Source organism: Podarcis raffonei, chromosome 2 (assembly GCF_027172205.1).
Source record: "Podarcis raffonei isolate rPodRaf1 chromosome 2, rPodRaf1.pri, whole genome shotgun sequence".
Taxonomy (NCBI): Eukaryota; Metazoa; Chordata; class Lepidosauria; order Squamata; family Lacertidae; genus Podarcis; species Podarcis raffonei.
The window spans coordinates 116,543,764-116,571,211 of NC_070603.1; the positions used below are offsets into that span (position 1 = coordinate 116,543,764).

General features: G+C 44.6%; 2 protein-coding genes across 5 annotated transcripts in view; both read left to right on the plus strand.

The window, feature by feature from the left end:
* The first annotated feature begins 806 nt into the window (after nt 1-806).
* Nucleotides 807-26,904, plus strand: LOC128409086 (oocyte zinc finger protein XlCOF6-like). Of its 4 annotated transcripts, none has more exons than XM_053379288.1 (3): nt 807-893; nt 3,425-3,515; nt 24,857-26,904. In XM_053379288.1, exon 3 carries the CDS (start codon nt 24,982-24,984, stop codon nt 26,302-26,304), a length of 1,323 nt encoding a protein of 440 aa, XP_053235263.1. In that variant the 5' UTR covers nt 807-893; nt 3,425-3,515; nt 24,857-24,981; the 3' UTR covers nt 26,305-26,904. The 4 variants fall into 4 exon arrangements, with proteins under 4 accessions (XP_053235263.1, XP_053235262.1, XP_053235265.1 ...); XM_053379287.1 differs by lacking the exons at nt 807-893; nt 3,425-3,515 and adding exons at nt 21,190-21,382; nt 23,225-23,331; XM_053379290.1 differs by lacking the exons at nt 807-893; nt 3,425-3,515 and adding an exon at nt 21,222-21,289.
* The window catches only part of LOC128408780 (zinc finger protein 236-like), a 117,788-nt gene continuing 107,805 nt past the window's right edge, over nt 17,466-27,448 (plus strand). Inside the window, exon 1 of the mRNA XM_053378801.1 lies at nt 17,466-17,663. Coding sequence (XP_053234776.1) covers nt 17,502-17,663 — 162 coding nt within the window. The 5' untranslated portion in view covers nt 17,466-17,501. The remainder of the gene's footprint in view (nt 17,664-27,448) is intronic.

A 27,448-nucleotide genomic window follows, 5' to 3' on the forward strand; every position in this document is an offset into this window, starting at 1 on the left:
AGGCAGTGAATGAAAAAGCAGGGAAAGAGAAACCCTCCAAGTGCCACTGTTTAGAATTAGAGAATGGAGTTATCCAACCCCCGGCCCTCTGAAGGCAATCCTGTATAGGAAAGTTTTTTAATGTTTAATGTTTTTTATATATGTTGGAAACTTCCCAGAGTGGCTGGGGCAGCGTAATAAGATGTGTGGTGTATAAATAGTAAAATTATATTTATGGAATGGGATGTCCCTATTTTCATCAGAGAAATGTTGGAGGGTTTGGAAAGGTCGGTTGCTGGAGCTAAGTGATTGCATGATCCCAACCAGCAGAGCTGGGAACTGGACTGCCTCCTCCAGCTACCCATTCGGGCTGCAGGCATAGCTGTCAACCTTCCCTTTTTTTGCGGGAAATTCCTTTATTCCAGTGCCATTTCCCGCTGCTATCCCGGATTGTTAGATATCCTGTAGACTGTCCCCGGGGCAGGTGAGGCTGCTGATCCCTTATTCTCAAATCTGAAAATTGACAGCTATGGCTGCAGGGTGGCATCGTCCCAGCTTTCTGAAAAGATTTACTGATAAGGAAACCAGTGACTGCACATCGGATCACTAGGAGACTTATTTGTGCAACATTCTAGATAGCATATAAGATGCCAGGTAGATTCCAATGATACAATAAATTTTGAGGGACAGCGCAAGGGGGCGCATCCAGCCTCGCAGCCTCCCAGGGCCCAACCCACAGCCAGCGAGCTCCGATGCTCAGAGAGGCAGGAAACGGGGCCAGCCAGGGGGACTCGAGAGCGGCTGCACTTTCCTGTCCCCCGCCGAGGAGAGCGGAGGAGCAGCGGCCCGTGGCCTGGCGAGTTTCCCCGGAGAGGAGCCGGATTCCGGTGCAGGGACGGAGCGAGGAGTCCCAGGTGCAGGAGGCGGGGGGTGGGCAGGAGGAGAGCACGTGCGCCTGGCAGGATCAGGCCCCGAGTGGAGTCAGAGGCTGCAGGGCGCCCCCCAACCGGGCAGGAAGGGGAAGGGGCGCAGCTCAGGGGCAGGGCATCTGCAGGATGGCACAGGGGCAAACATCTCTGGCTCAGGCTGGCACGGACCCTGCCGGAGACCCTGGGGAGCTGCTCCCTTCAGTCCTGAGCTCAAGGGGCAGAATGAGGGGTCCAAGGCAGCTGCTGCTTCGCGGTGGACGATACATATAGTCGCTCACGGATCAGCGGCCTACCTGGGGCTTTTGCCGCCCCTCTCCCCGTCCCTCATCAGGGAGCCCAGCCCATTTCGACGGTCCTCCCCACGGCGGAGAGTGAAGGGGAGGCGGGGGGGAATGGAAGAGCAGTGCAACAGGGAGGTGCCCCTCTCACTCTGCAGCCCCCCTGACACCCTTTGCAGGCCACTACTCCTGCCCCCCTTCCTCTGCCAGTGCCATTGATAAACCTATCGCCCTCCTTGGTGAATTAGTCTGATCGCCTTTGAAAGCTCTCTTTGCCACCACCATCACCGCATCTTGTGGCAATGATGTCCATCCGATTCATTTAGCAAGGAAATGGCTTCTTTTGCCTGCCCCAAATCAAGGTACACTGTGCCTACACATGGAGGTTCTGTTGATCTGTCACGACAATTAAAACAGCTAATAGATCTATACTCCAGAAAATGCATCTGATCTTTTCCCAAGCTTTCCTCAGTAAGGCAAATGAAGGCTGCGGGTTGAAGTGAGTGCCAGATTTGAGAAGGCAGAGGAAAGGAGGATTCTATGTTCAGATTATTCATGTTCAGATTATTACTCATTTCATTTCTATGCTGCTTCATATTTTTAAGGGAAAAAATCTCAAAGCAATTAATGGAAAATCTCATTGCAGTTTGTGTCCATAGGATGTTGAGAACATTAACTCTGTAGATCCAGGAGTTCTCTCCTCCTGATAGTCTCAGATTTGATTGTTCTTTCTGATAGAGCAGGAGGAACGGAACATTTATGGGCTTAAAGCTGCATTGATTCTGGAGGCCACATTCCAGTGAGCTTTGTGGCCAATGTATGCACATGCATGCGCACACAGCAAAGAGATGCAGACCATAAAGTCACATGCACACACGCCAGAGGTGCTGCACGCACTCACCAGACATGTCATCTAGCATATATACAAGTCTTGCAAACACAATCAGCATGTTTAGACCTTCCAACCCCAGTGCTGGGAGGAGGAGAAATAAGAGCACAAGAAGACTCTGCTGAATTAGCAATGAGATCTGTGGAAAAAAGACCCTTAGATTGTTCTTTAGAAATCCTCTTTAAAGAGCAGCCAGAGGGATCATTTATTTCCAGATCAGGGCTTTTACCCCATTTCAGCACTGTGCTTGTTTGTGGTGAAATTGGAGTTTAAAAGATCTCTCTAAGGGCCCCTTAGGCATCTTTCTCTCCAGGACAGACAGAGATCTTCATCCTATGATCAGATCAGGAGATGGAAACTGCAGGGACTAGCAGGACACACCCTGAGGCTTGGCAAGCCATATGCAGCCAATGGACTGCAAGTTAGAATGTCTTCAGTCAAGAGAGTTTGTGACCATCAAATTTAAAATATTTTGGAGTGAGTTCTTTGATTTTGTTGGTCAGTATTCCTTTTGTCAGTTTCTTGGGCTGTGCAGATCCCATACATTTAAAGCACGTGGCTTCCCCCAGAGAACCACCGGACCTGTAGTTTATTGCTACAGTTCTCAACACCCCTAACAAACTGCAGCTCAGAGGATTTCTTGGGTGAAGCCATGTACTTTAAATGTTAGCTGGGTCTGTTGCAGCCTTATTCATATACAAAGATCTGTTGCTGCCTTTCCAACATGCTAGAAGTTGCAGCCAGGATCAGCATTCCCTGTCCACTGAACATGCTCAGTCCTCTCACTGGGTTGTTTTTGGATTTCCCTCTCACAGCCTTGGTCCCCCCCCCCAATATTATTTGTACTTCCATAAACCTTGATGTTTCCCCCAGTCTTTGGATAACTTCCCCTCGTCCCTGGGTGGAGTCATTTGGGTGACATAATGATTGTCATTCACAGCCTGAACATCAGAAATAGAAAGAGTAATAATATATTTCAAAAACTGGCAAATGGTTAAAAAATGTGCTTTTGTTTTTATTCTTGAGTTTTATTTTACTTTGTGTTTATTTCTTTTCCAGCAGGGTGGCATAAAAATGGAAGAGCAGGGACCCAGGAGACCCATTCAAAGGGAGAGACTGGAGTGCAAAGGAAGGAAACCTCCTGCCGGCCAAGTTGGGGCCACAAGGGATCTTCTGCCTCAGGAAGATTTATGTCAGATTAAGCAGGAGCCAGAGGAGGGGCAGTCGCAGCAGCACTGGGAGGCCCAGAAGCAGAATTTCCTGAAGACGATGCAGCCCCCTCGTTCAGGGTGGGAAACCCCACAGGCTCCCAGTTCTCCCCACTCCGGGGATGGTGTCCTCTCCTTCAGGGGAGCTGCGGATGCCAGTCGGTGGCCCAGTGGGAGAGCAGGGGGAGCAGACCAGACCCTGCTCCCAGACACTGAGGGGCTTCTGGGAAAGGTAAGTGCCCTCCTCTCACCTGGGTTTCCAGCACCTGGAGGTCACAGGTCCAGTGCCTCTAGACATGGAGGTTCTGCTTAGCTATGGTGGTGAATATTCCTCCTCCCTGCACTTTCTCTCTAATCCACTTTGAAAAGGCTTGCTAGACCAAACCTCCTTACACATGGGAGGTTTGCGATCATATCTCCTGATGTTGTTACTTTCATCAGAGCAGAAGCTAGGTCAGAAGAGGGGTCCTTCCACCAACCCCCTTTTTCCTCCTCTAAATTGCCTTCATTTCCAAAATGCTCTTTTCTCCCCACTGAGGTAAAAATCTTGGCACGTCTTGCAGCCTCAGCAATCCCAAGTGTACTTGCATTAAATAACACTGGCCTACCTTGCAAGGTTGTTGCAAGATTTATTAAGATAATGGCCAGATTCAAATGACTGAATCACATTCTAAAAAGCTGGGTTACAAATAAGCACAGTTTTTAATGCATTGCTGCAGCAAAGTTATGCTAAAGCCTAAGTTTAAAACAAAAAACTCTAGCCGCCACCACAGTCTCCTCGTCCCCACAGCCAGAATGCATCACTCCAGGAAGGACTCCCACCCAACCTTTAGTGTGAGAGGGCGAAAGAAAAAGACTCCGCATGGGTAGTTGCACAAATTTACCAGCTGTGGTCCTGCACTGGCAGCGAGGCTAACAAACAGGGGAGCTGGGAATGTGCTCTTCCCGTATCTCCCTGCATCTGCCTCCTGACCTAATTGTCCCAGCTTACTTCATGATTGGGCCGGCCCTGATGGGGAACTGTGATGAAGCCGTAACTAACTTTACATTTTGCCCAAACCAGGGAACTACAGCTGCCAGCTTTGGAACAAGCTGGGATATTAAGCTAACTTCAAACTGTGCTTGGTGAAAACAGGAAACTCTGGCTGATCAGTGGCTTCGTGGTTTGACTGATCCCACTGATAGTAGTAAAAATAGGAAGCCGTGTTGCTTTTGAAGGGGTTGTTTGGACAGAGTCTCTGATCAGCATGCCTAGCAGGACAGGCTTAAAAAGGTAAAGGGACCCCTGACCATTAGGTCTAGTCGTGACCGACTCTGGGGTTGTGGCACTCATCTCGCTTTACTGGCCGAGGGAGCCGGCGTACACCTTCCGGGACATGTGGCCAGCATGACTAAGCCGCTTCTTGCGAAGCAGAGCAGCGCACGGAAACGCCGTTTACATTCCCGCCGGAGGGGTGCCTATTTATCTACTTGCACTTTGACGTGCTTTCGAACTGCTGGGTTGGCAGGAGCGGGGACCAAGCAATGGGAGCTCACCCCGTCGCGGGGATTTGAACTGCCAGCCTTCTGATCGGCAAGTCCTAGGCTCTGTGGTTTAACTCACAGCGCCACTCGTGTCCTAGGACAGGCTTAGGAAGCTGTTGTTGTTGTTGTTGTTGTTGTTGTTGTTGTTGTTGTTGTTGTTGTTACTTGCATCCCCCCTATCTGACTGGGTTGCCTCTGCCCATCTGGGTAGCTTCCAACAGAATAAAAACCTTCAAAATTTTCCTTGTAAAAGGCTGCCTTCGGAAGTCTTCCATTTCGTAGAAATGGCCTTCGGTTTTAAAGAATTGCCCTCTTTAAGGAACCACGTGGTGTAAACATGTATGTTGTCCTCTACGCCCAAACACACACAGACGCACACATAGTAGGAACAAGCAGTGCTTTAAAGTGCTTATCTTGCAAACTTGCCATCTAAGTTGTTTACTCCTGACCAAAGCTCCTGTTTCCCAAAAGGACAGGAGGGGGAGCAGAGGAGGAAACGGATGGGTTTGAAGGCTCGTTCCACCAGCCGCTTCTCTCCCCTGAGGAACAAGAGCAAAGGGTGTTTGCAGGGCAGGAGGCAGAGGAGGCGGCAGCGAGGGCAGAGGGAGCAGTGGGCGGATCCACTGCCTCTCCTAGGGGGTCCAGATGCAAGCAAGGGGCTTCCTTCTTCTCCATGCAAGGGCCACCCATGTATTCAGAGCAGTCCTTTAAAGATTAACTCTTAAGTTCCAAGGGATCTCCGCTCAGTCCACTAATGTGCATACCATGCCAGCCTTAGGAAGGGAGGTGGGACAGGCAGGTGAAAGAAATTGCCAAAGGTGTTTGAAAATGGGTGGAGGCTCTTGGGAAGGGGGTGCCCAATTGGGGCTTCTCCAGGGGCAGTAGAATGTCTTGGGCAGGAGAATCCCTGCAGGGGCTCTCAGACTCCCTTGGCTTCTTCTTCCCTCCCTCCCAGGAAGCTGCAACTTGCTCTGGATTCTGCGCTCCTCAGGAAGCTGAACCTGCAAACCTAGCTGAGACTGAACCTGCAACCCTGGCCAGGATGGAAGGAGGAAGATGGACGGTTGACCTGGTCAGGCTGTCTCCTGCATCCCTCCCCACAACCTCTGAGCATTCCCTCCCAGGACCCTTGGAGAAATCTGGTGAGTTCCAGGGGCGAGGAGATGGGGACAGGGATAGATGGGTGGTGGAGGGAGAAAGAGGAGAAGATGGAGAGGAGACAAATGGAAGGAAGTTCCTGACAGGAAGAAGGAACGGGTGAGGCCTTCTCCAAAGCAGCTCTTTGTTTCTTGAATCCTTTTCCTAAAGTAGTGGGGGCAGATTTTCTTCCTCCAGGCTTTGAAATCTTAGATGTTATTTCCACGGCAGGAATAATTGATGATAATGATGTTGCACACCAATCCTGAAAAATGGGTGAAGGGGAATGGAAATGTTTCCCATAATTATTTATAATTAATGTATTTAAATTGTTTCTATTACTCTTATTTTTTATAGACAGGGTCACAATGATACATTCCACCAGCATCAAAACACAATAGACGCATGCACCTCCCCAGTTTGGTGGGCTTAAGGGACAAGGGACAAAGGACCCGTTACCATGATACACAGTTCCTGGGGCTGGAGGCTCTGCACTTAGGATTGGGCATATAAAGTCCAATAGCGTCTGGTATTATAAGCAAACTGTGCAAACTTGCCAATCTTACAGACTGGGGTTGTTTGTGTGAGTGAGTGAGTGAGTGAGTGAGTGAGTGAGTGGGATAATAATTTTAGCGCCCCTGTGTAATGGCTTGGTTCTCCCGCACAGACATGATACAACTCCAGTAGGAATTATCTCAGGTTTATTCCTCAAACTCACAAATCACTGTGGAGCTCAGTCTTCGGCCTGTTCATTCCAGCTTGCAGTTGCCAAGTCCTCCAGCAAAGAAGCCCCCACTTTCGCTTTCTTTTCCCCTCTTCTCACAGATTCTCTCGAGCCTACGATTTTTTGGACAGGCTATTTCCGGGGTCTCTTTGTCAGAGCTCAAACTGGAGCTAACGGTCTGTGCCCCCCCCCTGGCACCCCCTCTTCCTGCTCTTTGTTCTTTGCTCCTGCTGCAGCTTGGCTGCTCCTCCCCTGCTTCACATTCCAAGCCTCAGCTTCAGCATGTGTCCTTCCAGTGAGCACTCAGGGCTGATCTCCTTCAAAATGGATAGGTTTGATCTTCTTGCAGTCCATGGGACTCTCAAGAGTCTCCTTCAGCACCATAATTCAAAAGCATCAATTCTTCGGCGATCAGCCTTCTTTATGGTCCGGCTCTCACTTGCATACATCACTACTGGGAAAACCATAGCTTTAACTATACGGACCTTTGTTGGCAAGGTGATGTCTCTGCTTTTTAAGATGCTATCTAGGTTTGTCATTGCTTTTCTCCCAAGAAGCAGGCGCTTTTTAATTTCGTGACTGCTGTCACCATCTGCAGTGATCATGGAGCCCAAGAAAGTAAAATCTCTCACTGCCTCGATTTCTTCCCCTTCTATTTGCCAGGAGGTGATGGGACCAGTGGCCATCATCTTCGGTTTTTTGATGTTGAGCTTCAGACCATATTTTGCGGTCTCCTCTTTCACCCTCATTAAGAGGTTAATTCCTCCTCGCTTTCTGCCATCAAGGTTGTGTCATCTGCATATCTGAGGTTGTTGATATTTCTTCCGGCAATCTTAATTCTGGCTTGGGATTCATCCACTCCAGCCTTTCGCATGTTGAATTCCGCATATAAGTTAAATAAGCGGGGAGCAATATACAGCCTTGTTGTAAAGGTAAAGTAAAGGTACCCCTGCCCGTATGGGCCAGTCTTGCCAGACTCTAGGGTTGTGCGCTCACCTCACTCTATAGGCCGGGAGCCAGCGCTGTCCGCAGACACTTCCGGGTCATGTGGCTAGCGTGACAAGCTGCATCTGGCAAGCCAGCGCAGCACACGGAACGCCGTTTACCTTCCCGCTAGTAAGCGGTCCCTATTTATCTACTTGCACCCAGGGGTGCTTTCGAACTTCTAAGTTGGCAGGCACTGGGACCGAACGACGGGCGTGCACCTCGCCGCGGGGATTCGAACCGCCGACCTTGTTGTACTCTTTCCCAATTTTTTTTTTATAATAATATTTTATTAAGTTTAACAATAAGGAAAGACATCACCAAACAAAGGACAATAAAAGCACAAAACCAAGATTTCACAATACATAAAATACATAAAATACAAACATTTAACCTAAAAAAGAAAAAAAAGAAAAGAAAAAAAAACACCAGTCAACACACAAAAGTAAAATAAGAAAAAACACAAATCACTCTTTTCTAATTATTCAACATTGATTAACTTATTTTCCTGACTTCCTCACGTCTCCCTTTTTTGTATCCCTTTTTGACAGTTGGTTCAGCAAATTCATATCCTACCACTTTGTCCTTAAGTATCCTACCTCCCAAATTTATAATTTCAAACTTTTACTCTCGTCACTAAAACCCCTTCATTTCATATCAATGTCATCAGCATTCATACATTTTACACTGCTTCTGTAAATAAATTTTAAATTTCCTCCAATCTTCTTCCACCAACTCTTCTCCCTGGTCTCGGATTCTGCCAGTCATCTCAGCCATTTCCATATAGTCGATTACTTGCATCTGCCATTCTTCCAAGGTGGGTAGTTCTTGTGTCTTCCAATGCTTTGCAATGAGTATTCTTGCTGCTGCTGTAGCGTACATAAAAAAAGTTCTATCCTTCTTTGGCACCAATTGGCCAACTATGCCCAGGAGAAAGGCCTCTGGTTTCTTCACAAAAGTGTATTTGAATATCTTTTTCAATTCATTATAAATCATCTCCCAGAAAGCCTTGATCCTCGGGCACGTCCACCAAAGGTGAAAGAATGTGCCTTCAATTTCTTTACATTTCCAACATTTATTATCGGGCAAATGGTAAATTTTTGCAAGCTTGACTGGGGTCATGTACCACCTGTACGTCATTTTCATAATATTCTCTCTTAAGGCATTACATGCCGTAAATTTAATCCCAGTGGTCCACAACTGCTCCCAGTCAGCAAACATAATATTGTGTCCTATATCTTGTGCCCATTTAATCATGGCAGATTTTACCGTTTCTTCCTCAGTACTCCATTTCAACAGCAAATTATACATTCTTGATAATATCTTAGCATTGGGTTCTAGCAATTCTGTTTCCAACTTTGATTTTTCCACCTGGAAACCAATTTTTCTGTCTTGATTATAAACCTCTCTTATTTGAAAATAATGTAACCAGTCTCGCACCTTCCCTTTAAGCTTCTCATAACTCTGCAATTTCAGCTTGTCACCTTCCTGTTCCAAAATTTCACAATACTTTGGCCATTTAGCCTCCATATTAAGTTTTTTCATAGCTTTCGCTTCCATAGGTGATAACCACCTTGGAGTTTTATTCTCCAAAAAATCTTTATATCTTATCCAGACATTAAATAGTGCTTTCCTGACAATATGGTTTTTGAATGCTTTATGCGCTTTAACCTTGTCATACCACAAATATGCATGCCACCCGAATACATTATCATAGCCTTCAATATCTAGAATATCAGTGTTTTCAAGAAGTAGCCATTCCTTCAACCAGCAAAAAGCTGCTGATTCATAGTAAAGTATAAGTTCCGGCAGGGCAACCCCCCCTCTGTCTTTAGCATCCGTAAGTATCTTAAGTTTTATTCTGGGCTTTTTGCCCTGCCAGACAAATCTAGAGATATCTCTTTGCCACCTCTTGAAACAGTCCATCTTGTCAATAATTTGCAGTGATTGAAACAAAAACAGCATTCTCGGCAATACATTCATCTTAGTAACAGCAATTTGACCAAGCAAGGAAAGCTTCAAATTCGACCAAATTTCTAAATCTTTCTTCACTTCTGACCAACATTTCTCATAATTATCTTTAAATAAATTTACATTCTTAGCAGTCATGTTCACCCCCAAGTATTTTACCTTCTTTACCAATGTTAAATCTGTCTCTTTCTGAAACCTCTCTCTCTCCATTGGCGTCAGGTTTTTCTCCAAAACCTTAGTTTTAAATTTATTTAACTTGAAGCCTGCCACATGACCAAACTCCTGGATTAATTCTAGAGCCCTCTTGGTACTAGGTACTGGCTCTTGTAATGTCAATACAAGATCATCTGTGAAGGCTTTAAGTTTATATTGTTTAGCTCCGACCTGAATACCATGAATCAACTGGTCCCTTCTGATCATATTTAGCAAAACCTCCAGGACTGAAATAAAAAGCAATGGGGAAATTGGGCAGCCTTGTCGTGTCCCTTTCTCAATTTTAAATTCTTCTGTCACTATGTTGTTAACTATAAGTTTTGCCTTTTGTTCAGAATAAATCGCACCTATACCATTTTCAAAATTTTGACCAACCCCCATCCCCTGCAGGTTTCTCTTCATAAAAATCCAAGAGATGTTGTCAAAAGCTTTCTCCGCATCCACGAATATCAAAACCGCTTTTGTATTGATATTCACTTGTAACTTTTCCAAAATGTTAATTACATTTCTCATATTATCAGATAAATGCCTACCAGGGAGAAAGCCAGCCTGATCTTTATGTATCATTTCTGCTAAAACTTTTTAAAGTCTTTTAGCCAAAATATCAGCAAAGATTTTATAATCCACATTGAGCAGAGATATGGGGCGATAGTTCTTAAGTTGTGTCTTCTCAGACTCAGTTTTAGGTATAAGTGTGATGAAGGCTTCTTTCCACGACTCCGGCGCCTTTTTCCCCTCCATAATTTCATTGCAAATCTCCTTTAGTGGTTGAATCAAATAGTCTTTCAAAGTTCTATAGTATTTAGAGGTTAATCCGTCAGGCCCTGGAGATTTTCCCAATTGCATAGTCTGGATGGCACCTTCAACCTCTTGTTCTGATATTTTAGAGTTCAACAATAATTTATTTTCTTGAGAAATTTTTTGTAATCCATTGGTTTCCAGAAATTGATCAATTTTAGTCTCTGTCTGTGGCCCTTGTGTATAAAGTTGTTTAAAATATCTCTGGAAGCAGTTTCTGATTTCCTGTGGGTTTTGTATGTTCCTTCCATTGACTTCAAGATTAGTCACAGTATTTAACTTGTGTCTTTTCTTCAATTGCCATGCTAACAGTTTCCCACATTTATTAGCAGATTCAAAAGTCTTGTGTCTCATCTGTTTAATTTTCCATTCTATCTCCTGATTTGTCATTTTCATATATTGTGCTTGGTAAAATTTAATCTCTCTCAAAATCTCCTGCGACTTTGGTTTAGCTCTAAGCTTCTTCTCTCCTTCTTTTATTTTTTCCAGGATCTTTCCCTTTTTCTCATCTTGAGTTCTCTTTTTTATCGCATTCTGCTGAATCAGGAATCCTCTCATCTTTACTTGCATCCCAGATTACCCTTTTTTCCACTGATGTCTTCAAATTTATCTCAAAATAGTCTTTCACAATTTTTTGGGCCTTCCTAATAATTTCTGGATCTCTGAACAAGGTGTCATTCATCCTCCATCTGAAGGAACCGGTCGGTGTTAGTTTCATTTCCAGTTTCATGGGATTATGGTCGGAGCAAGTTTTTGGACAAATTTCTGCCTTTCGGATCTTTGGAGCCATTCCTCTAGTTATCCAGATTTGGTCAATTCTTGTCCATGTCTTTTTGGCTTCAGAAAAGAAGGTCCCTTCTTTACTTAGGGGGTTCTTTGTTCTCCAAGTATCAATTAAGTCCATATTGTCTGTCATTTCAAAAAAAGATTTCGGTAGTCTTCCATCTTTTGTTATTACTTGTCTATCTGACTTGTCCATATTTGTCGAAACCACTCCATTCATATCTCCAAGCATAATGATGTTACAGTCCATAAAGTCCAACAACGTCTCATGCAGTTTCTTTAAAAAATCTGATTTCCCCTCATTTGGTGCACAGACACCTACTATCAAGAATTTCTCTCCTTGGGCCTGTATTTCAATTGCCACAAATCTTCCTTGTTCATCTTTAAAAACAAATTTTGGGAATAAACTTTCTTTCGCATAGATCACCACTCCTCTCTTCTTGACTTTATCTGATGAAATAAATTCTTGACCCAATCTTTTGTTAATCAGTACTTTCCTATGTGTTCTAATCACATGAGTTTCTTGTAAACAAATCAAGTCCAAGTTTTCTTTTTTCAATAAGTGAAAAATTCTTTTCCTCTTGTCAGGGGAGTTCAAACCCCGGATATTCCAACTTAGTGCTTGCAGAGACATTGTGATGTTATTCTGTAGTCCCACCGACTGCTCCCAACGATTGTTCTTGGTCAGTGGGTGGTATTGCTTTTTCTGATTTTTCTAAGCCTGATGGTGGGATCCCTTTGTCCAGGGCTCCTGGTCTTGATGGCTTCGGTTCTTTTTCTGCCTCTTTCTGTAGGTCTTCCTCGTGGTAGTTCAAAAATCTCACTTTATCCTCCTCTGATCTTATCTTCACTTTTTTCCCTTTATAGTTAAAGGACAGGCCCTGGGGGAACTCCCACCTAAAAATAATGTTGTTTCTTCTTAACAGTTGAACTAAGTCACCGTAGTTGGCTCTCAAGTCCAGTAGATATTTTGGTATATCTCGGAAAATTTCAATTCTCCAATCTTTTATCACCAATGGATTCTTATAGTGGAGGCTCAATATTTTGTCTCTCTCTTCTTTAGATCTTAGTGAAATCAAACAGTCTCTCACTTTGTTCTTTCTTCCCCCTTTACCAATTCTGAAGGCACTCACTATCTTAAAATCTTTATCTGACTCAAGGTCCCAAAATTCCTCAAACTCCTGTGTAAGAAAGTCACGCAAATCACCTCCTTCCACGTCCGGTACTGCTCTGATTCTTAAATTATTCTGTTTATCTCTAAGTTCAATTAGAGATAGTTGGGCCTTATGTTCCTCCAATTGTATACTCTGGTTTCTCTTCAGATCGTATAAATCTTTCGCCTTTTTATGTTCCTCCAATTGCTTATTAATTGGAGATATCTTTCCCTCTACCTCTGTCACTTTCTCTTTTGCTTCTTCAGCAATTTTCCTTGTCTCTTTAGATTCCTGGAGCAGCCGGTCTATAGCCTGTGTATTGGAGCTAATGGTTGTAGTGTTTAAATCAATTTTAGCTGACAACTTTTCCAAAGCTCCAAAAATTTTGTCAAGTGATGCAGTTAATGCCTCATCTGGGCCTGGTCCCTTTACTCCTATTTGCCCAGTGTCCTCTTTTTCTGAAACAGATGGGGCTACTATCGACTGTCTTCATTGCTGCTGCCTAGTTTTTATCCTGGATTTTTCCTGGGGCTTTTCCTGATCCATAGCTTTATCTTAAAGTCCCAAGGCCGTTCTCACAACTTGACTTGTTTTGTTATAAGAAAATTTCCAAGCCAGCTGCAGCGGAAATTCCCCAGCTATATCCCAAGCCTCCTCTAGGGGAGCACAATGGCAACTCTAAAGGCAGCAGTTCCAATTTTTCCACAGAAAAGCAACAATTACAAAGGAGGTCTTTCGATTCAGTTCAAATGCAGATTCCACACATAAAAGTTACAATGTCTTTAATTGGTGCAGTACTTTCCACTTTCCTGGCATACCAATATCAGGGATTAAGTGGTGGTCTCTTCTTTCCTTCCACTTTTCCCTTCAAAAAGCACTTTCTTCTCCTCCCCCCCCCCCCCCCGCTCTGAAAGGGAGTTCTTAAATCTGGCATTAAAGTTTAGTCCTTTTAGCTCAATTTTCAAGGTTCTTAGTTCCAATAGTCTTTGCTTTAATATTGTCTACAAAACCGGAAAACGTACTTCCTTTTAGCGTCTTCCCGCTTCAGAGCCAAATTCAAGTCTTTTGTTCTAATCCAATTCAAAACCAAATTCAAGTCCTTTGTTCTGATCAAAGGAACAAATCCCTTGATCTTTTCAACTTTGAAAGTCTTACGGGTTGTAGTTTAAAAGCTGAATTTCAAGGAAGAAAGGACAGCGCTCCCCCCGGCAATGGCTGCAGCGGCTTCACTCCGCAGAAGTAGCGATCAACTCACAGTACCGCACCACCCCCTTTCCGCTCCGGAGCCCTTCGCGGGGTCCCTTTGCCACTTGGGGTGGCGCTTTTGGCACCCGCCGAGTCCCACGGCCGCAGGCTTCCCCCGCCTGCAGTTTTTTAAAGGGTCTCCGCTGCGCCGTAGCGGATAGACCCGATTTCCACGGAGCTTCTCCCTCGTAAATCAGAAGGAGACCTCCATTGCCGTTGGCGCCGCCTCCAATTTTGGACCAATCAGTTGTTCCATATCCAGTTCTAACTGTAGCTTCTTGTCCCACATATAGATTTCTTATGTTAAGGAAATTAGGGGGGGGGGGACATCTTTAAAGTTATTAAATGTTACAGATATTATGCCTAAATGTATCCTTTCAACTTGACAGCTCAGGGAAGTTACCGTATTTTTTGCTCTGTAAGACTCACTTTTTCCCTCCTAAAAAGTAAGGGGAAATGTGTGGGGGTCTTATGGAGTGAATGCAGGCTGCACAGCTCTCACAGAAGCCAGAACAGCAAGAGGGATTGCTACTTTCACTGCACATTGCTATTCTGGCTTCTGAGATTTTCTTGTTTTCCTCGTCCAAAAACTAGGTGCGTCTTGTGGTCTGGTGCGTCTTATAGAGCGAAAAATACGGTACCTAACTTTAAAAATAATATAAAATAATATAAAATCAACTCCTTTGCCAGTTTCCTCCATTCAAAAGCTATTTTCCTCTTGAAAAAGGACTCCAGGAAGTGTCCAGGGGTCACAATTGCTGAGCTGGGCCAAGGAAAGCCTAATCCCATCACCAAACTTGCCAAGGGGCCAGACATGCAAAGGAAGTTCTATTGTACTTTAGGTGATGGGCCTTCAGAGGTGTTGGCCTATGCTAATCTTATACCTGAGTCTTGCCCTGACATGTCTGCTTATGCTAATCTTTTATCAAGGACTTGTCTGGACATGTATGCCAATGTTAGACTAGTGTAACCCCTGTCTACCCCTCCACTATTGTGACATGTCAGTGATGTAACACTCATATAGCGATGATGCTCTACGAACTGTATTCTGGGATATGGTGGGAAAGTTTTAAAAGTCTTTGTCACACCATGCTTGGGATTCAAAATTCATCTTTGAACCTGTTGCGCAATAAACTTTGGTCTACAGCTATTTGCTCCAGTTGGTGGCTGGATTCCTTCCTTTGTTCCGCAAGGGACCTGCGGGCTCTTCCCAACAAGCTGGTTTGACTGAACAGCCTCACACCTAGATTTTTCCATAACACTCAGGAGACAGATGAGGTGATCAGGCACTCCCATTTCTTTAAGAACTTGCCATAGTTTGCTGTGGTCGACACAGCCAAAGGCTTTTGTGTAGTCAGTGAAGCAGAAGTAGATGTTTTTATGGAACTCCCTAGCTTTCTCTATAATCCAGCGCATGTTTGTAATTTGGTCTCTGGTTCCTCTGCCCCTTCGAAATCCAGCTTGAACTTCTGGGAGTTCTCAGTCCACATACTGCTTAAGCCTGTCTTGTAGAATTTTAAGCATAATCTTGCTAGCGTATGAAATGAGCGCAATTGTGCGGTAGTTGGAACATTCTTTGGCATTGCCCTTCTTTGGGATTGGGATGTAGACTGACCTTCGCCAATCCTCTGGCCACTGCTGAGTTTTCCAAAGTTGCTGGCATATTGAGTGTAGCACCTTAACAGCATCATCTTTTAAAATTTTGGTTCTCAAGGAAGAGGCAGCCCAGGAATTCAAGGCAGGAATTAACCTTGAATCTTGCTAACAAAATCATTTCATAGCTTTTTGTGAGGGTGTGGCTGCTAATCTTAAAGCCAGGATGAGCACTAAGAATTGGGCATCATTTCCTCTGTTATTAAAAATAAAATAAAATAAAATACCTGTTCTGCTTCTAAAGAAACCCTTTAGAATGCATTCTTATTCTTTCTTCATATAAAAAATTCAAACAGCTGTGCAAAGGTGCTCCTGTGCAATGCAATGTCAGAATAACAAAATAATGAAACATCTCACAAGAGCCTTGTTTTTTAAATATACAGCTAAAAAACCTTAAAACCCCTACAACACTTTCCAAATAGAAATCTAATAGGGACTAGGAGGCAACCTGATATTCAAGGCTTCACTCCCCCCCCCCCAAACTCTGAGCTTTTGGTTTCTCTTTAGACACTCATCTGTGGTCGCTTGGAGCATTTGAGGGGAAAGAGAGAGAACATTCTGGCATACGAAGCAAACATAGAAAAAGTGACAACCTGTTTGTAAGTGTCATTGTTACTTGGAAGGGAACAAGTGTTATAAGTTTAATGTAAATATAATGCTGTGCTTGAATGCATTGTAATAAAAATACTATAAAGGGAAGTTTCTCTTAGAATTAGGCAAAAGGTTCCACTCTGATAAAAGCCTCAGAGGAGGCTGGATCTTTCCTCATAACTCATTGCTGGAGGCATAAGCTGCAGAGCTCTCACGGAAGGAAGCTTAAACTTGAGAAGCCAGTGTGTTCTTGCTGGAGATGGCTAGGAGAAGCAGCAGCAGCAGTTGCAAATAAGTCATGCAATGTTGAAGAAGCTTAGGATCTCTCTCTGGGACCAGAGAGAGGAAAGCTTACTGAATTACATAAAGGACTGATCATTGTTTGCAATGTGCTACTTTATCATGCTTATCTTATTGTTAGACTGTTTAAAACTGTTCTGCAGTAAAGCTTCAAAACTTATTTCTGTGATGGAGGGAATTCATTTCCACACCAGGTCCAGATCAGGAATTCCTCGGAACAACTTTAACAGCAAGTACTTGGAAGGGTACTTCAACAAGTACTTCAACAAGTACTTGAAGGGACCACAGAGCCTAGGGCTTGCCGATCAGAAGGTCGGTGGTTTGAATCCCCGCGACGGGGTGAGCTCCCGTTGCTCGGTCCCTGCTCCTGCCAACCTAGCAGTTCAAAAGCACGTCAAAGTGCAAGTAGATATTTATTTAAGAATATTTATATTTATATTTAAGAAGATATTTACCTTCCCGCCGGAGGTACCGCTCCGGCGGGAAGGTAAACGGCAATCCTGTATAGGGACGTTTGAAAATGTTTAATGTTTTATTATGTTTTTTATATATGTTGGAAACTTCCCAGAGTGGCTGGGGCAACGTAATAAGATGTGCGGTGTATAAATAGGAAAATTATATTTATGGAATGGGATGTCCCTATTTTCATCAGAGAAATGTTGGAGGGTTTGGAAAGGTTGGTTGCTGGAGCTAAGTGATTGCATGATCCCAACCAGCAGAGCTGGGAACTGGACTGCCTCCTCCAGCTACCCATTCGGGCTGCAGGCATAGCTGTCAACCTTCCCTTTTTTTGCGGGAAATTCCCTTATTCCAGTGCCATTTCCCACTGCTGTACCGGATTGTTAGATATTCTGTAGACTGTCCCCGGGACACGTGAGGCTGCTGATCCCTTATTTTCAAATCTGAAAATTGACAGCTATGGCTGCAGGGTGGCATTGTCCCAGCTTTCTGAAAATATTTGCTGATAAGGAAACCAGTGACTGCACATCAGATCACAGGGAGACTTATTTGTGCAACATTCTGGATATCTGAGAAGATGCCAGGTAGATTCCAATGATACAATAAATTTTGAGGGACAGCGCAAGGGGGCGCATCCAGCCTTGCAGCCTCCCAGGGCCCAACCCACAGCCAGCGAGCTCCGATGCTCAGAGAGGCAGGAAACGGGGCCAGCCAGGGGGACTCGAGAGCGGCTGCACTTTCCTGTCCCCCGCCGAGGAGAGCGGAGGAGCAGCGGCCCGTGGCCTGGCGAGTTTCCCCGGAGAGGAGCCGGATTCCGGTGCAGGGACGGAGCGAGGAGTCCGAGGTGTGGGAGGCGGGAGGAGGAGGAGAGCACGTGCGCCTGGCAGGATCAGGCACCGAGTGGAGTCAGAGGCTGCAGGGCGCCCCCCAACCGGGCAGGAAGGGGAAGGGGCGCAGCTCAGGGGCAGGGCATCTGCAGGAGGGCACAGGGGCAAACATCTCTGGCTCAGGCTGGCACGGACCCTGCCGGAGACCCTGGGGAGCTGCTCCCTTCAGTCCTGAGCTCAAGGGGCAGAATGAGGGGTCCAAGGCAGCTGCTGCTTCGCGATGGAGGCTGCATATAGTCGCTCACGGATCAGCGGCGTACCTGGGGCTTTTACCTCCCGGGGCGGTCACTGAGTCTGCCGCCCCTCTCCCTGACCCTCACCAGGTAGCCCCGTCCTCTTCCACGGTCCTCCCTCTCTCCTGCTTCTGCCTCCCTGCGGGGGCTGCAAGGGCGATGAGTGGGTTCCGGGGGCGGCAGCACAGGCACAAGCTCACGCTCTCCCACCGGCGGAGAGGGAAGGCGAGGCAGGGGGGAAAGTGCAGCAGGGAGGTGCCCCTCTCACTCTGCAGCCCCTGACACCCTTTGCAGGCCACTACTCCTGCCCCCCTTCCTCTGCCAGTGCCATTGATAAACCTATCGCCCTCCTTGGATAATTAGTCTGATCGCCTTTGAAAGCTCTCTTTGCCACCACCATCACTGCATCTTGTGGCAATGATGTCCATCAGATTCATTTCGCAAGGAAATGGTTTCTTTTGCCTGCCCCAAATCAAGGTACACTGTGCCTACACATGGAGGTTCTGTTGATCTGTCACGGCAATTAAAACAGCTGATAGATCTATACTCCAGAGAATGCATCTGATCTTTTCCCAAGCTGTCAAAGCTAGTGACCTCATGTGTCTGCGTGTAAATAAGTGAGACTTATTTATTCATTAATTGTTTTATTTCCACCTTCCTCATTAAGGCAAATGAAGGCTGAGGGTTGAAGTGAGTGCCAGATTTGAGAAGGCAGAGGAAAGGAGGATTCTATGTTCAGATTATTCATGTTCAGATTATTACTCATTTCATTTCTATACTGCGTCATATTTTTAAGGGAAAAAATCTCAAAGCAATTAATGGAAAATCTCATTGCAGTTTGTGTCCATAGGATGTTGAGAGCATTAACTCTGTAGACCCAGGAGTTCTCTCCTCCTGATAGTCCCAGATTTGATTGTTCTTTCTGATAGAACAGGAGGAACATTTATGGGCTTAAAGCTGCATTGATTCTGGAGGCCACATTCCAGTGAGCTTTGTGGCCATTGTATGCACATGCATGCACACACAGAAAAGAGATGCAGACCATAAAGTCACATGCACACACGCCAGAGGTGCTGCCCACATTCACCAGACATGCCATCTAGCATACGTACAAGTCTTGCAAACACAATCAGCATGTTTAGACCTTCCAACCCCAGTCCTGGGGGGAGGAGAAATAAGAGCACAAGAAGGCCGTGCTGAATTAGCAATGAGATCTGTGGAAAAAAGACCCTTCTGATTGGTCTTTATAAATCCTCTTTAAAGAGCAGCCAGAGGGATCATTTATTTCCAGAGCAGAGCTTTTACCCCATTTCAGCTGAAGTTTAAAACAAAAAACTCTAGCCGCCACCACAGTCTCCTCGCCCCCACAATCAGAATGCATCACTCCAGGAAGGACTCCCACCCAACCTTTAGTGTGAGAGGGCAAAAGAAAAGGACTCCGCATGGGTAGTTGCACAAATTTACCAGCTGTGGTCCTGCACTGGCAGCGAGGCTAACAAACAGGGGAGCTGGGAATGTGCTCTTCCCGTATCTCCCTGCATCTGCCTCCTGACCTAATTGTCCCAGCTTACCTCATGATTGGGCCGGCCCTGATGGGGAACTGTGATGAAGCCGTAACTAACTTTACATTTTGCCCAAACCAGGAAACTACAGCTGCCAGCTTTGGAATAAGCTGGGATATTAAGCTAACTTCAAACTGTGCTTGGTCAAAACAGGGAACTCTGGCTGATCAGTGGCTTCGTGGTTTGACTGATCCCACTGATAGTAGTAAAAATAGGAAGCCCTGTTGCTTTTGAAGGGGTTGTTTGGACAGAGTCTCTGATCAGCATGCATAGCAGGACAGGCTTAAAAAGGTAAAGGGACCCCTGACCATTAGGTCTAGTCGTGACCGACTCTGGGGTTGTGGCACTCATCTCGCTTTACTGGCCGAGGGAGCCGGCGTACACCTTCCGGGACATGTGGCCAGCATGACTAAGCCGCTTCTTGCGAAGCAGAGCAGCGCACGGAAACGCCGTTTACATTCCCGCCGGAGGGGTGCCTATTTATCTACTTGCACTTTGACGTGCTTTCGAACTGCTGGGTTGGCAGGAGCGGGGACCAAGCAATGGGAGCTCACCCCGTCGCGGGGATTTGAACTGCCAGCCTTCTGATCGGCAAGTCCTAGGCTCTGTGGTTTAACTCACAGCACCACTCGTGTCCTAGGACAGGCTTAGGAATCAATTATTATTATTATTATTATTATTATTATTATTATTACTTGCATCCTGCCTATCTGACTGGGTTGCCTCTGCCCATCTGGGTAGCTTCCAACAAAATAAAAACCTTCAAAATTTTCCTTGTAAAAGGCTGCCTTCGGAAGCATTCCATTTCGTAGAAATGGCCTTCGGTTTTAAAGAATTGCCCTCTTTAAGGAACCACGTGGTGTAAACATGTATGTTGTCCTCTACGTCCAAACACACACAGACGCACACATAGTAGGAACAAGCAGTGCTTTAAAGTGCTTATCTTGCAAACTTGCCATCTAAGTTGTTTACTCCTGACCAAAGTTCCTGTTTCCCAAAAGGACAGGAGGGGGAGCAGAGGAGGAAACGGATGGGTTTGAAGGCTCTTTCCATCAGCCGCCTCTCTCCCCTGAGGAACAAGAGCAAAGGGTGTTTGCAGGGCAGGAGGACAGAGGAGGAGACAGCGAGGGCAGAGGGAGCAGTGGGCGGATCCACCGCCTCTCCCAGGGGGTTCTGATGCAAGCAAGGGGCTTCCTTCTTCTCCATGCAAGGGCCATCCATGTATTCAGAGCAGTCCTTCGCAAATTAATTCTTAAGTTCTATGGGATCTACTCTCAGGCCACTAATGTGCATACCGTGCCAACCTTAGGAAGGGAGGTGGGACAGGCAGGTGAAAGGAATTGGCAAAGGTGTTTGAAAATGGGTGGAGGCTCTTGGGCAGAGGGTGCCCCATTGGCGCTTCTCCAGGGGCAGTAGAATGTCTTGGGCAGGAGAATCCCTGCAGGGGCTCTCAGACTCCCTTGGCTTCTTCTTCCCTCCCTCCCAGGAAGCTGCAACTTGCTCTGGATTCTGCGCTCCTCAGGAAGCTGAACCTGCAAACCTAGCTGAGACTGAACCTGCAACCCTGGCCAGGATGGAAGGAGGAAGATGGACGGTTGACCTGGTCAGGCTGTCTCCTGCATCCCTCCCCACAACCTCTGAGCATTCCCTCCCAGGACCCTTGGAGAAATCTGGTGAGTTCCAGGGGAGAGGAGATGGGGACAGGGATAGATGGATGGTGGAGGGAGAAAGAGGAGAAGATGGAGAGGAGACAAATGGAAGGAAGTTCCTGACAGGAAGAAGGAAGGGGTGAGGCTTTCTCCAAAGCAGCTCTTTGTTTCTTGAATCCTTTTGCTAAAGTAGTTGGCGCAGATTTTCTTCCTCCAGGCTTTGAAATCTTAGGTGTTATTTCCGATAGAGAGAGAAAAGTTCCAGAATGAAACAGGCCTGACTGTGGTTAAGAAAGTGAAATATTTGGGGATTAATATGACAGCTAAAAATGGGAATTTGTTTAAAGACAATTATGAAAAATGTTGGGCTGAAGTGAAAAAAGATTTAGAAATTTGGTCGAATTTGAAGCTTTCCTTGTTGGGTCGAATTGCAGCTATAAAGATGAATGTATTGCCTAAAATGTTGTTTTTGTTTCAAACTTTGCAAATTTTGGACAAAATGGATTGTTTCAAGAAGTGGCAGAAAGACATTTCTGAATTTGTCTGGCAGGGCAAGAAGCCTAGAATAAAATTTAAGATATTAACTGATGTAAAGGAAAGAGGTGGATTTGCCCTGCCAGACTTCAAACTCTACTATGAATCAGCAGCATTTTGCTGGTTGAAAGACTGGCTGCTTCTTGAGAACACAGACATTTTGGATCTTGAAGGTTTTAACAATGTTTTTGGGTGGCATGCATATTTGTGGTATGACAAGGTGAAAGCACACAAAGCTTTTAAAAATCATATTGTCAGGAGAGCACTGTTTAATGTTTGGACTAGATATAAAGATCTATTGGAAAATAAAACTCCAAGGTGGTTGTCACCAATGGAGGCTAAGGCTCAGAGAAAACTTAACATGGAGGCCAAATGGCCAAAATACTGGGAAATTTTGGAACAAGAAGGGGACAGACTGAAATTGCAGAGTTTTGAGAAACTGAAAGATAAAGTGCGAGATTGGCTTCATTATTACCAGATAATGGAGGTTTACAATTTGGACAAGAAAGTTGGTTTCCAGGTGGAAAAATCTAAATTGGAAACAGAATTGCTAGAATCCAAAACTAAGACTTTGTCAAAAATGTATAACTTGCTGCTGAAATGGAATACTCAGGATGAGACGGTTAAATCTGTAATGATTAAATGGGCACAAGACGTTGGACATAATATCATGTTTGCTGACTGGGAACAGTTGTGGACCACCGGGATTAAATTCATGGCATGTAATGCCTTAAGAGAGAATATTATGAAAATGATATACAGGTGGTACATGACCCCAGTCAAGCTTGCAAAAATCTATCATTTGCCCGACAACAAATGTTGGAAATGTAAGGAAAATGAAGGTACATTCTTTCACCTTTGGTGGACGTGTCCCAGGATTAAGGCTTTCTGGGAAATGATATATAATGAATTGAAAAAGGTATTTAAATATACCTTCTTGAAGAAACCAGAGGCCTTTCTCTTGGGCATGGCTGGCCAAGTGGTGCCAAAGAAGGACAGAACTTTTTTTATGTATGCTACAACAGCAGCAAGAATACTCATCGCAAAGTATTGGAAGACGCAAGATCTACCCACTCTGGAAGAATGGCAGATGAAACTGATTGACTGTATGGGATTGGCAGAATTGACGAGCAGAATCCGTGACCAGGGAGAAGAGTCGACTGAAGAAGATTGGAAAAAATTTAAGGACTATTTACAGAAATACTGTAAAATTAAGGAAAGTTAAATGGTGTTGGATTGAAATTGAGTGGTTTCTAGCTGTAATGATATAAAGGAACGTAGAGGGGGAAAAAAAGGGTTTGAAAAATAAGGTAATGTTATAAGCTGTAATGCTTTAAATGAAGGATTTGCTGAACAAATAACCTTAATTGGGATACAAGGAGGAGAAGTATGAGGAGGTCTGAGAAATTTGTTATTTAAAAGTATGATTTATGAACTTTATGTCTTTTTTAATGTTTTTGTTTGTTCTGTTTTTGTTTGTTTGTTTAAAAAATTGGAAAATCTAATAAATATTCTTTAAAAAATATATATGAAATCTTAGGTGTTATTTCCATGGTGGGAATAATTGATGATAATGATGTTGCACACCAATCCTGAAAAATCAGTGAAGGGGGATGGAAATGCTTCCCATAATTATTTATAATTAATGTATTTAAATTGTTTCTGTTACTTTTATTTGTTGTAGACAGGGTCAAAGTGATACATTCCACCAGCATCAAAATACAATAAATGTAAGCACCTGCACAGTTTGGTGGGCTTAGGGGACAAAGGACCCGTTATCATGATACACAATTCCTGTGGCTGGAGGCTCTACACTTAGGATTTGACATATGAAGACCAACAGTGGTCAGTATTATTTACTCGGTTACTAATGATCGCCATAGAAGAAGAAGCAAATTGTGTAAACTTGACAATCTTACAGACTGGGATTAATAATTTATACCACCCTGTAATTTTGTCCGTTCCTAAGTTTACATAGGGGACGCGGGTTGCGCTGTGGGTAAAAGCCTCAGCGCCTAGGGCTTGCCGATCGAAAGGTCGGCGGTTCGAATCCCTGCGGTGGGGTGCGCTCCCGCTGCTCGGTCCCAGCGCCTGCCAACCTAGTAGTTCGAAAGCACCCCCGGGTGCAAGTAGATAAATAGGGACCGCTTTCTAGCGGGAAGGTAAACGGCATTTCCGTGCGCTGCTCTGGCTAGCCAGATGCAGCTTTGTCACACTGGCCACGTGACCCGGAAGTGTCTCCGGACAGCGTTGGCCCCCGGCCTCTTGAGTGAGATGGGCGCACAACCCCAGAGTCTGTCAAGACTGGCCCGTATGGGCAGGGGTACCTTTACCTTTACCTTTTTAAGTTTACATGGAGATACTATGGTACAACCCTGGTACAAATTTCAAAATAAGTACCCAAAGCCAACAAAGAGACTCAGAAGTTTATAGTGGCACCATGTATCCTGCTCAAAATTCCACTTTGTCAGACTGCAGCCCACAAAAGCTTAGGCCATATACATCTATCAGCCTTTAAGGGCTGCAAAGATGAATCAACAGAAGCATAGTTCATCTATAGACTTCCATCCTACAGGAGACAGTGACGGACAGCAACTTGGATAGCTTGAAAAAAAGGATAAGACTGACATCTCTTCTCTGCCCTCGTGGTCCTAGGCAATAATGCTTCTTAATACTAGTTTCTGGAAAGCACACAAAGGCAGAGAAGACTCTTATGCTCCAATCCTGCTTGCCAGTTTCCCACAGGCATCTGGTTGGCCTCTGTGAGAAGAGGATGCTGGACTAGGTGGGCCTTTGCCTGATCCAGCAGGCTCTTCTTAGGTTCCAATATATTGCAATATTTTTACAGTTACATGTAGCACTTAAGTTTTACTTATTTCACAATGGAGACACTGTTACTTGAGCCTGAGATCATTTCTTCACTTCAGAAAGAATAAATAGATGTGTCTAATCCAGTTCCACCACAGATCTGTATTATAAAATGATGGTGCTTTATTAAGTGGGAATGGAGTGATCATGTGTTGCTCCTGCCATTATCTCATCTGCTTTTCAAAAAAATATGGAACCTAGAGAGGACAGTGGAGAATGAGAGAAGGTGCAGATTGGGATTGACAGGTGTTCAGTTCCCTTTTTGTCTTTCTTGAAAGTCTAACAGGATTCTCTTTCCTCCCAGACTCCCAAACAGGTGAGGAAGATGAAGGTCAGAATTCTGTGGAGCCACATGTGAATTTAAGGGGGAAAACAAAGAAATTGAGGATACAACAAAAAACTCACAAAGGAGAAAAACTGTTTGAATGTATGGAATGTGGAAAGAGCTTCAATGAAAGTGGAAAACTTAGAATACATCAAGGAACTCATACGGGAGAGAAACGATTTGAATGTATAGAATGTGGAAAGAGCTTCAGTACAAGTGGGAAACTTAGAAGACACCAACGAACTCACACAGGGGAGAAACCATTTAGATGTATTGAATGTGGAAAGAGCTTCAGTCGAAGTGATAGACTTAGAATACATCAACGAATTCACATGGAGAAACCATTTAAATGTATTGAATGTAGAAAGAGCTTCAGTAAAGATGAAGCACTTAGAATACACCAACGAAGACACATGGGGGAGAAACCATTTGAATGTAGGGAGTGTGATAAGAGCTTCAGTCGAAGTAGGGCACTTAGATTACATCAACAAACTCACACCGGGGAGAAACCATTTGAATGTGTGAATTGTGGAAAGAGCTTCAGTCAAAGCGGATATCTTAGAATACATCAACAAACTCATACAGGGGAGAAACCATTTGAATGTATTGAATGTGGAAAAAGCTTCAGTGGAAGTCGATATCTTAGAATACATCAACGAACTCACACGGGGGAGAAACAATTTAAATGTATTGAGTGCAGTAAGAGCTTCAGTCAAAGTGGATATCTTAGAATACATCAACGAACTCATACAGGGGAGAAACCATTTGAATGTACTGAATGTGGAAAGAGCTTCAGTGAAAGTGGACGTCTTAGAAGACACCAACGAACTCACACGGGGGAGAAACCATTTAAATGCATTGAATGTGGAAAGAGCTTCAGTCGTAGTGGAAACCTTAAAATACATCAACGAATACACACGGATAAACCATTTAAATGTATTGAATGTGGAAAGAGCTTCAGTCAACATGGACTCCTTAGAATACATCAGCGAACTCATACAGAGGAAAAACCATTTGAATGTATTGAATGTGGAAAAAGCTTCAGTAGGAATGGAACACTTAGAATACATCAACGAACTCACACGGGGGAGAAACCCTTTAAATGTATTGAGTGTGGAAAGAGCTTCAGTGAAAGTGGATATCTTAGAATACATCAACGAACTCACACGGGGGAGAAACCATTTGAATGTGTGGATTGTGGAAAGAGCTTCAGTCGAAGTGGATATCTTAGAATACATCAACGAACTCACACAGGGGAGAAACCATTTAAATGTATTGAATGTGGAAAAAGCTTCAGTGAAGGTGGGAAACTTAGAAAACATCAACGAACTCACACAGAGGAGAAGCCATTCAAATGTATGGAGTGTGGAATGATCTTCAGTAAAAATGGACGCCTTAGAAGACATAAGCTAACCCATACACAATGAAAATTACAGGTGTATTGACTGTGGGAAGGGTTTCAGAGGGAGTGGAGACCTTAATATTCATTAGTAAATTCACATGGGGGAAATGATATAAATGTATAGAGTTTTCCACTCAGGGTTCACTACTTACATCAAGAAACTCATAAAGGGGGAAATCAGTTGTAAATGCATGGAATGATGTTTTAGTGTTTGTACTTAAATTTGTATACACATATATATGTATTAAAGTAATGAAGGTCACATACACTAAATGTACAAAGTAAGTGGCAACTTTTTGCTAGATAAACAGGGAGAGAGTGTGAATCTGCAATGCTCAAGGTGTGTGTTGAATCTGTTGAGTTTTCAGGTCCGCCTTTCACTGCCAAAATGATGGGCTGCCCTTGTCTTGTAGATCAGCATTCCAGGCACTCATTACTTGAACTTTGCATAATCTATTGAAGAGCTTTTTACTGATAGCATTTTCCAGCTGAATGAAAAGGTCTCTGTGTTAAATGTTCATTTGGGATTGCTTTTAAAACTCATCTCCTTTTTTCTGTGCTCTTGTGTACCTGCTTGGAGCTGTTTTTATTAAATATTTTGTGCATTGGCTATTGACCTGTGGAAGGTGACCAGTGAGGGTGTGGTTTTTTGTGTTTCTTAGTTCACAGAAATGTTTTAAAGGAATGTGTGAAAGAATTAGGGCTAGGGGAGATTAGTGAAAGGAACTGAGGAGTGAAGTGAAGATGGCTGTCAAGTCTCTGGACAGAGGTCCGCAACCTAATGCCCACGGGCTGGTTCCGGCCCAAATGGGTTCTGGATCCGGCCCGCAGATGGTCCAGAAATTGCCTCATGGTTCTGATTCATATAGTTCAGCCTGCACCACTTTTTTCTCTCTCTTCCTGATGGCGGCACACCTCCCTCCCTTCTCCTGGCTTCTGGCTTCTCCCCGCCCTGCGGAGGAAGGGGGGTAGAATTTGATTGGTGCCAACAGCATTGTTTCCCTCTGATTGGTTGCAGATTTATTTCCTCCTCCCTCCCTCCTCCTAGAGCCGAGAGGAAAGGGCCTGGGCTTTGTGCCAGCATGGTTGCTCAACGGCCGCCATTGAAGGCAGCCCCTCTCCGGTCCTCAACTGGCTCACTGCTCCTGCCGCCGCAGCGAGTGGTTCCA

Excerpts from the sequence above, each read along its gene's own strand:
- LOC128409086 (XM_053379288.1), top strand. The coding sequence starts at position 24,982 with ATGGAATGTGGAAAGAGCTTCAATGAAAGTGGAAAACTTAGAATACAT.